This window comes from Triticum urartu, chromosome 6, assembly GCF_003073215.2.
Source record: "Triticum urartu cultivar G1812 chromosome 6, Tu2.1, whole genome shotgun sequence".
Taxonomy (NCBI): Eukaryota; Viridiplantae; Streptophyta; class Magnoliopsida; order Poales; family Poaceae; genus Triticum; species Triticum urartu.
In genome coordinates, this window is record NC_053027.1 from 379793124 (window position 1) to 379803860 (window position 10737).

At 47.9% G+C, this 10737-nt stretch overlaps 1 protein-coding gene across 1 annotated transcript; it reads left to right on the forward strand.

The window, feature by feature from the left end:
* The first annotated feature begins 2519 nt into the window (after positions 1–2519).
* LOC125513607 (cell surface glycoprotein 1-like) lies at positions 2520–4675 on the forward strand. Its single transcript, XM_048678764.1, has 2 exons — positions 2520–2872; positions 4212–4675. The coding sequence occupies exons 1-2, from the start codon at positions 2663–2665 to the stop codon at positions 4425–4427; spliced, it is 426 nt and encodes a 141-aa protein (XP_048534721.1). The 5' UTR covers positions 2520–2662; the 3' UTR covers positions 4428–4675.
* The last annotated feature ends 6062 nt before the right edge of the window (positions 4676–10737 follow it).

Genomic DNA, 10737 nt, shown 5'->3' on the forward strand with positions numbered 1-10737 from the left:
TTGCGTGTGTGGGTGCACGCGCACATGTGTGCTATTGCTGCATGTGTGTGTGCATGTGTGCCGCTGCGTGTGTGTTTGCTACTGCGTGTGTACGTGCGTGTGTGTGTGCTGTTGCGTGCCTATGTGCTGCCTGCGTGTGTGCTGCTGCTGCGTGTGTGTTGCTGCGTGTGTGTGCGCGTGCATGTGTGTTGCTGCGTGTGTGTGCGTGTGTGTGCACGTGCGCGTGCGTGTTGTTGCGTGTGTGTGCGCGTGCGTGTGTGTGTGTTGGTGCATGTGTATGTGTTGCTGCGTGTGTGCTCCTGCCCTCGCATCGGTGCTGCGTGTGTGCGCTATTGCCCCCCACACACATACCACATGAGGGGCAAAAGAGTCTTTTCAGGTGTCATTTAGGCTCAAAATGAACGAAAATGTCATATAGGGAATAAAATTTAGAATTTGTGTCAAATAGGGAAGAAATTTTTTTCCAGTGTCAAATAAGGAAGCAAATTTTAAGATAGTGTCAAATAAGGAATTTTCTCTTAAACCAACAAGCATTAATTACAAGATGTAATCAACACTATTAGCACCTTCAGGTGGTAATCTTAGGTTTGCTACAAAGATTGAACACAAGAGATGAACTAGGGTTTGGAGATGAGATGGTGTTGATGAAGATGATGATTCCCACGATGAGAGGAGCGTTGGTAATGATGAAGGCTTCGATTTCCCCCTCTCGAAGGGAAGTATCCTCGGTTGAATTTCTCCACCGGAGAGAAAAAGTGCTCCTACCTCAGTCCCGCCTCGAGACGACGGCGAAAAGTCCCAAAACTATTCTCTTGATTTTTCTTCCAGAAGGATGTGAATTTTTTATAGCACTGGAATTATGTCCAGACGAGGTCTAGGGGCCCCACAAGCCTGGGTGGCTCGGCCAGGTTGGTGGTCGCGCCCCTGCCCTTGTGGGCCCCATGTGGCTCTTCTGTGGTACTTCTTCATTCCAGTATTTTTATATATTCCAAAATAATTCTCCAAAAATCCCTGTCCAATTCCGAGAAATTTTTATTTCTGCACAAAAACAACACCATGGCAGTTATGCTGAAAACAACGTCAGTCCGGATTAGTTTCATCCAAATCATGCAAATTAGAGGCCAAACACAAGCAAAAGTGTTTGGAAAAGTAGACACGTTGAAGTATCACCTATTCAACTGAAAAAGCGAGAGACACGTTGTTCGGTTGGAACTTAGTGGTCCAAGGGATATGTATACCTCGTCGTCGGTTGCTGATGATCGATGGTACTCTAAAGTAGGAGTTGAGGCAGTGCAGGTTAGCTACCCAGGAGACTTGACCGAGATAGCAGAGGCTCGACGGGGTGATACTGACGAGGTGTGTGGTTAGCACAGGATAGGGAGACAAACCAGGGCTTTGGTATCAACCGTGAATTTGACTCAAGATGACTAGCAACAATGAAATTCCTTCAAATTTAAGACAGGTGGTCAAGAAGGAGTAAGGATGTTGAGTTCATGTAACTCTTATGTGTGGCATGTAATATGTGAGTTATTCACTATCACGCAAGTCAGTGATCAGTGTGTGATGACGTTGAACGAATAATCCGAAAGTTGGGAGCGCATACTAGAGTAAAGGGGTACTTAATTTTGCTTGAATATTGACTATGATCGGGAAAAAAAGGGGTTAGAAGTTGCTGGTGGAGTCACATGAAGTCTGGGAATAGCAGCCATACTCATGGTGTAACTCAAGTCCAGTGTACATAGAAGTTTGACGTGTGGACGAATTTAAGGTGGTGGAAAATATTCGCCTATGTGAAGCTTAATAGAGCTATGTCGAGAATTGTGTATAAGGTAGGTTACGGCTGGACTTGGAGTCGTATTATGTGTAAACATGGCAAGGAGTTGTGTCCTAATTAGGACACTCATATCCTAGGCTTCATATATAACATGGGGTAGACACACGATGTAACCTATGTTAACATAATAGCGCATACACTCAAGAAGAGCTGACGACACATGCCAGCGTTCGGGTGGCCAGTGTGCGATATTATAGCGGTGTGAAATCATGATGTCGTGCCTTGTGCGATTGCTTGATACTCGGTAAATCGATATGCACCTTAGATTAATTCTAACACCATCCTTGTTTCGTTGGTGTGTTTTGTTTCAGTGGAGCGCGTGTGGAGTCGTGTCTCTGGCGAGTCTTCCGAGATTCAATAGGTTTAGGTTTCGGTGCATTCGTTTGGATTCGATTAGATTTCGTTTGTCTTCAGAGTTCCTACATGTCATTATCGATGATTTTTTTTCTGGAGACGACAATATATGCTGGTCTACGTATAGTGGAACAGATTTTGCATATGTATATTTTCAATTTAATATTCGAAAAAGGGATAACATATATTGAACATAGTAAACACCGGGCGGTCTGTTTTTGTTTTGTTTTTGGCCATGCTCACAGTTCACACATTCGTCCGCCAGCTCAGCTCAGCTCAGCTGAAACGGGACCGGACCGACTCTTATCACTCGAAGCGAGACAGCCGCCGGTAACAGCGTGGTAGGCGCCGCAACTCGACCAAACCACACGGGGAAACCCAAATTCCATCCCGACTTCTCTACCTCTCCGGCCTCCACCCAGGAGAGCCCTAAGCCGGAAGCGCCTTACCCTTAAGCTCTCTTGACCTCTCCCCATGGCGTCCGCGTGGTGCCTCTTGGCGCCGGCCGCCGCGCCGGTGGCGGCGCCGGGCGCTCTCGGCGTCTCCGCCTCCGAATCCAGAGGCGTCTTCGCCGCGCGGGCGGCGGTCCCTGCGAGGACGCGGCGCAGGTGGGACTCGCTCGTGGTGTGCGTAGCCCCCGACGAGGAGAAGATTACGCGGCGCTCGCCCCTCGATTTCCCCATCGTAATCCTTCTCCGCCCTTTCCCGCCTGTAGTCATTTTGCTATTCCTCTCATGGTGAACCGAATTCTCCGGTTCAGAATTTTTTGGTCATTTTAGCTTACTACACCCGGATTATGAGGTTTTAGGTATTCAGAGTGGGTGAAATCAGTAGGAATGTTAGCTTAGAGTGGACCTGAGTTCTTTTGATTGGACAGGGCAACTTCAGATGCAAGTTTGTTTGTGCTTGTGGATATTACAGATGCTCTTAGTAGATAATTAGTGGCATCCTAGTCTCATCGTTCTTGCGTATTGTAGAAATGTTAGCTTGGAGTTCTATTTAAAGATCTTCATGCGAGGAAATATATACATAACTGTACCGGAGCTGCGTTATGGTGGCTTCACGGTTTCATCATTGTTGCATTTTAGGAGCGGACCTGAGTTGCATGAGTTCAAACAATGATGTGAGGTTAGGACATTGTAGATTGTTTTGTAGATGGTGCTCTTGCACACTGAAACAATATGTATAGCGTGTATGATAAGATACTTTGAAGGTTTCCACCTAGGTTGGAGTTGTGCAAACCGAGGTTCAAATGCCAAAATCGTTCCAAAATAAATGTGTGCGTCCACTGAATGCTTGTCTTGAGTCGTACTTGTATTTAAAACAATCAGACAGTAGTTATTTAGGGATCAGACGGCCTATTAGATCGCTTTCTGCAGGAACTTTCCATTTTCTAGCTGGTGTCTCGTTGTCATGATGCTAACAATCTAATTTCTTACAAACAAGTTTTGAAATATATGGCCTACTGATCTAAGACTTGTTCTATATTTGCTTGTTTCAAGCACAAATAAATTTTGTGTGATACTAGGGTGCTGTAGATGCCCTAATCATTTAGGATAAAAATAGTGGAAGAACATCTTCATGGTAAATTGATAGGGGACACTTATAAGTTTTCCTAAGGTAAAATTCAAATTGTGTTCATGTTACCTTTCTGTTTTTGCTTGCAATTGTGTTCCATTCCGTGACTGTTGAATGCGACTCCTGCATATTTTGAGGCAAACCTTCATTTTATTGTTCTGCGGACTTGCTGAGCTGCGCGGTGACATTTATCATGGTTATAACCTGCCATTTATTTATTTGCAGTGTTTCACATTGATAACTGTCAATTTTCATGTGTGATTTGTCTAAGCTGTAGCAAGATTTCTGTAGGATAATCTCTAAAATAGAGTACTCCCCCGTAAAGAAATATAAGAGCGTTTTCTTTACAGAGGGTGTAGTTAATTATTTAAAGATGTTCCATCAGACGTTCTTCTTTTGTGTTGGCACTGAAGCTGATGGTCACTGTCTTATCACACATTTGCAGGAATGGGAGAAACCTAAGCCTGGGAGGAGACCTGACATCTTCCCAAAGTTCAGCCCTATGAAAACACCATTGCCCCATCCATTACCAGCTGATGATCCATTGGATGATGATGAGGAAGAAGAAGAGGAAGAGGCACAACCTCAAGAAGAACCGCAGGAGGATGATCCTGACAAGGAGGATCCTGAGGAAGATGACCCAGACAAGCCAACTGAGTAATTTTGGATGAGGTGGCCTGTGGTAGATAGAAGCCGTGTCGTATCTTCCAGAGAATATGTGGGGTTTGAGCTATTCAGAAATGTTAGTTGTGTCGGCTTATATAGGCTCTAGACATAAGTTCGCTCAGCAAGGACCTTTGAGCTTTTCTAAAGCTATACAAATTTTGTTCCACTAGTTTCAATATGAATTTATATGTATTCTTCTGAAAGGTATTGGCCTATACGACACAATAAGCTGTTGCATGTTCAGTAGTTATGTTCGCTGATCTGATACTCCCGTGTGCTGAAAGTGCATTATAAGCAATTAGGTAGTTGTAATATCGGCAATAACTTGGCACCAGTTAGAATGACACATTGGTTAAACTTGTGCATTTTGATATACTCCCTCCGTTTTATAATATAAGACGATTTTTGACACCACTAGTATCAAAAAACGTCCTATATTATAGGACGGAGGAAGTACTACATTTCAAATTATTTGAAGTTCTAGCTTTTCCCTAAGTCAAATTTAGTTGCAGATGTGAGAAAGGTCAGTATCTCTCTGTTTGTGTTCTTAAATCGCGAATTGGGTGATGCGCATTTCATCAAGTATGAACACATCTCATTTCAAATTCTCTATATTATTTGACCAAATCTACAACACATATGCTTATATGTACAGCAATGATATTTTTATAGACTCGGTCCGGCTTAAGAATGTTTGATTTAGGACAAAACTAGAATGTCATATAATTTGAAACTTGTTAGATGTGTATACCCCTTTTCGGTTAATCCCCATTGTATAAGGGGTCTCTTACACTTTACCACATACTTGTATATGTATTGACCCTTGGCCCTTCTGAGAATACAGTTGCTATTCATCCAACATGGTATCAAATGTTAGGTTCCCTTCTCTCCCGCACCCTGCAACTCCGTGCTAGCTCCTCCCCCGATCTTGCCCTCCGGCTGCCGCTGCTCTCTCTCGTCGTGGAGCCTGTCGCCCTTGGCCCGTCTCCTGCCCGGCTCGCCCTAGGCTTCCCCCGGCTTCCCCGTCTCGTCTGCTGCCAGGATCGGCCCGGTCGCCGGTGTTTCCTAACCGGCCGGCCGCCCCTGCACCAAGCTGAGCTCGGTCCCGGTCGCCGCGGATCCGGCAGTCTTCGCCGCGGATCGGGCCTCCCCGACCCCCACCAACCCCGTCCCGTCCGCTGCTCCCTGCGGGCTGGTCGCCGCCGCATGGTTCCTTCGCTCCAGCCGGGGCCAGCTCCTCGGGGCCAGCCCGTCCCCCGCCCGTATCCTGCTCGGCCGGGTGCTCCTGCCTCGCTCGCTCTGGCTGGGCCTTGGGCCTTGTTCCCCGTCGCTCGTACGTGAGGGCTCGCGCTTCTGCCGCTTCCTCGATCCAGATCGAATCTTGAGCAGTTGACTCCAAACAAAAACAGCAAGTTTGCCATGTCCTCTTCGGGCTATGTTGCTGTTCCTCGCTGTTCGGTGATCTTCGATGGCACCAACTATGCTGAGTTTGTGGGCTTCATGCGCATTCATATGCGTGGCCTTTTTCTGTGGGGTGTTCTCTCTGGCAAGGTCCCTTGTCCGCCATGCCCGGTTGCGCCAGTGGCCCCAATCCCACCAGTGCAGCCGGTCCTTGCTGCTGATGCTTCTCAGGCTGACCGGGATGCTGCCAAGGCTCTAGATGATGCTGCGGTTGATGCTTATGATCAGCAGGTATCTTCTTATTCCGATGCTCTCTCTGTGTACCGGGATAATCTGTCTGCTTACACTCAGTGGTGAAATGATGATGCTCGAGCTGCTGCTGTTCTCACTGCGAGTGTTCTCCCTCAGTTTGCCTCCGAGTTCATGGGACTTGGCACAGTTGCAGCGATGTGGTCTTATCTTTGTCAGCGCTAGCAGCCCTCTGGTGATGCTCTCTATCTCTCTGTGGTGCGTCAGGAGCATGCCCTTCAGCAAGGTGATTCCTCTGTTGATGAGTTCTATACACAGTGCTCTGCCATCTGGCGTCAGCTTGACTCTCTTCAGACAATTGTTTGCGGCACCTGTCGTTGCTGTCAGACTACTCGGTCTGATCTGGAGTTTCAGCGGGTCCATGAGTTCTTATCTCGTCTCCGCTCTGAGTTTGAGCCCAGACGTGCTCACTTGCTTGCTCGTGGTCGTGTTCCAATCTCGGAGGTGCTTGCTGAGCTTCGTGCTGAGGAGACCCGCCTTCGCTCTGCTGGTTTGCTGGTGGTCCCGTCTGTGTTGGCTGTTCGGGCTCCTGTGTCGTCTGCTCGGCTCACCGCTCCACCGCTCCTCCCCACACCTTCAGGGGGGTGAGTCGCCCTGCTTATTCTGAGCAGGCCCGGTCGCGCCGTGACACCTTCTGTGGCTACTGCTCTTGGCCCGGTCACCCAGAGTCTGATTGCCGTGAGAAGAAGCGAGACCAGCGGCGCTCCTCTTTCAGTGGGACTCCTGTGTCTTCCTCGACTCTGTCACTCACTGACCAGGACATTGTTCGCCTCAAGCGTCTTCTTGCTTCCTCGGGCTCCTCATCGACTGGCTCCGCTGCTGCTGTGACAGTATCCCCCTCCTCACCATCACCGGTATCTACACAGCCAGGTACATCCTCGTGGGTTCTAGATTCTGGAGCTTCCTTTCATATGTCTTCTGATTCTTCCGCGTTGTCTTCTCTCCGACCTCTTGATTCACCTATTAATATTCTTACTGCCGATGGCACATCTCTTTCTGTTGCTAGTCGTGGTATTCTTTCCACTCCGTCCTTTTCTGTTCCAAGTGTTTCTCATGTTCCTCGTCTTACCATGAATCTTTTTTCCGCTGCCCAACTTACTGATTCTGGTTGTCGTGTCATTCTTGATATCGACTCTTGCTCCATTCAGGATCGTCGCACCAAGGTTTTGGTTGGTGCTGGCCCTCGGCACCGTGAGTCAGAGGGCCTTTGGGAGGTTGACTGGTTTTGTGTTCCTTCCACTGCCATCACTTCTGCCAGCTCCCATGCTCTTGCTGCCTCTTCGTCTGCGTCCTTCCAGCAGTGGCATCATCGCCTTGGTCACATCTGTGGCTCTCGCTTGTCTTATTTAGTTCGTCAGGGCCTCTTAGGGTCTGTATCTGGAGATATGTCCTTACATTGTAATGGTTGCAGACTTGGCAAACAGACTCAGTTACCTTATCCTACTAGTGAGTCAGTATCTCAGCATCCGTTTGACTTAGTTCATTCTGATGTCTGGGGTCCTGCTCCCTTTGATTCAAAAGGTGTTCATCGCTACTATGTTTTGTTTATTGATGATTTCTCTCGCTACACTTGGCTCTACTTCATGAAATCTCGTAGCGATGTTCTCTCTATATACAAACGTTTTGCTGCCATGGTTCACACTCAGTTTTCCACGTCCATTCGTACTTTTCGTGCTGACTCCGCTGGGGAGTATATCTCTCAGCTGTTGCGTGGCTTTCTAGCAGAATAGGGTACTCTTGCTCAGTTCTCATGTCCTGGGGCTCATGCTCAGAATGGCGTTGCCGAACGCAAGCATCATCATTTGCTTGAGACGACTCGTGCGCTCATGATTGCTGCTTCCCTTCCACCCCATTTTTGGGCGAGACTGTTTCAGCATCCGCCTATCTCAACAACATTCAGCCATCGACTGCTCTTCAGGGTGGTATTCCTATGGAGTGTCTCACTGGTCGCTCTCCTGACTACTCAGCTCTTCGTATGTTTGGATGTGTGTGCTATGTTCTTCTTGCCCCCCGAGAACGCACCAAACTGACTGCTCAGTCAGTTGAGTGTGTTTTCCTTGGCTACAGTGATGAGCACAAGGGCTATCGATGTTGGGATCCTGTAGGTCGTCGCTTGCGCATCTCGCTTGATGTGACTTTTGACGAGTCTCGTTCTTACTACCCACGTTCTTCTTCTTTGAGTTTCTCTGTCGACGACCTTTCCTTCCTTCTCCTTCCCGATACGCCTCGCTACGTGCCTCTTGTGTCACCTCTTCCTCCGGCACCTCTCATTCCTTCTCATTCACCACCGACCTCGTCTTCTCCTTCTTCCTCCTCCACCTCTCCACCATCTTCTCCAGTCCGTCGTCCTCTCTCCCCGTTTCCTCTCCACTATACTCGTCGCTCTCGTACTGACGATGTCTTCTCTGACGAGCCTTCCACCTCTGCTGCACCTCCCACGCCTCCCCCGGTTCACAACCTCCGTGCTCGGCCTCGCCCCCCGCCTGATCGCTACTCTCCTGATCGGTACGGTCTCTCTGTTATTGCTGAGCCCACTTCCTATCGGATTGCCATGAATCAGCCTAAATAACAACTTGCGATGGCCGAAGAGCTTGATGCTCTTGAGCGCTCTGGCACATGGGATCTAGTTCCCCTTCCTTCTGGTGTCCGTCCCATCACCTGCAAGTGGGTCTACAAAATTAAGACTCGCTCCGATGGTTCTCTCGAGCGCTACAAAGCTCGTCTTGTGGCCCGTGGTTTTCAGCAGGAGCAGGGGCGCAACTATGAAGAGACATTCGCTCATGTGGCCCACATGACCACTATCCGCACTCTTCTTGATGTGGCTTCTGTTCGTCAGTGGTCCATCTCTCAACTTGATGTTCAGAACGCTTTTCTCAATGGTGAGTTGCGTGAGGAGGTTTATATGCAGCCACCACTGGGGTACTATGCTCCTGATGGTATGGTCTGTAGACTTCGCCGCTCCCTATATGGTCTCAAATAGGCCCCTCACGCCTGGTTTGAGCGCTTTGCCTCTGTGGTGATTGCCGCTGGTTTCTTGCCCAGTAATCATGATCCAGCGTTGTTTGTTCACACGTCTTCTCGTGGTCGGACTCTTCTCCTTCTCTATGTTGATGACATGATCATCACTGGTGATGACTCTGATTACATTGCCTTTGTTAAGGCTCGTCTTCGTGACCAGTTTCTCATGACTGATCTTGGTCCACTTCGCTATTTTCTTGGGATTGAGATCTCTTCGACCTCTGATGGATTCTACATCTCCCAAGAAAAATATATTCAGGATCTTCTTGCTCGCGCTGCTCTTGGTGATGAGCGCACTGTTGTCACTCCCATGGAGCTCAACGTTCAGCTTCGTGCCTCTGATGGTGCCCCTCTCCCTAATCCCACTCGCTATCGTCACCTTGTTGGCAGTCTTGTCTATCTTGCTGTTACGCGTCCTGACATCTCCTATCATGTTCACATTCTGAGTCAGTTCGTTTCAGCCCCCACCTCTGTCCATTATAGTCATCTCCTCCGTGTCCTACGATATCTTCATGGCACGATCTCTCAGCGCCTTTTCTTTTCCCGCTCCAGCTCTCTTAAGCTCCAGGCCTACTCTGATGCTACCTGGGCTAGTGATCCTTCTGATCGACACTCACGGTCTACTTATTGTGTCTTTCTTGGTGGCTCTCTTATTGCCTGGAAGACAAAGAAACAGACTGCAGTTTCTCGCTCGAGTACAGAGGCTGAGTTGCGAGCCATGGCTATGCTGACGGCTGAGGTGATCTGGTTACGATGGCTACTTGAGGATTTTGGTGTGTCTGCTACTACATCGACTCCTTTATTGTCAGACAGTACTGGTGCTATCGGTATTACGCGTGACCCGGTGAAGCATGAGCTCACCAAGCACATCGATATGGATACCCACTTTGTGTGTGCTGCTGTGCAGGATCAGACTCTCGCTCTTCACTATGTGCCCTCTGAGTTACAGTTGGCATACTTATTCACGAAGGCACAGACTCGAGCGCAGCATAGTTTTCTTCTCTCCAAACTCAGTGTTGTCGACCCACCATGAGTTTGAGGGGGGGTGTTAGATGTGTATACCCCTTTTCGGTTAATCCCCATTATATAAGGGGTCTCTTGCACTTTACCACACACTTGTATATGTATTGGCCCTTGGCCCTCCTGAGAATACAGTTGCTATTCATCCAACAAAACTAAGGCCCTGTTTTGATTGAGTGTAAAATTAGTGTGCTCCCCAGTATTTAACTCAAGTTTGAACTAAATACCAGGCAGCACACGAAAAAATATATCCAATCCAAACAGGGCCAAAGAGGGTAATATTTTGCACCAACGCTGAGACAATAGCCTCTTGCTAGGTGATATATTGGAAATTTTCTGTTGCATTTTGGAGCCTGGTTTCTAGTGAGACAATATATTTTCGAAAAAATCAAAAATAAATTCTAAAAGTCACAAAAAATAGAAAAAAATCGACACATCTATTACTTGATTATAGTGGCTGTGGACCTTATATTTTGGATGGATGGGGCGGCTGAAATCTTGTTGTAATCTATTTCAGACAAATACGGAGATGTGAACAGACAAAACGATGGTACATA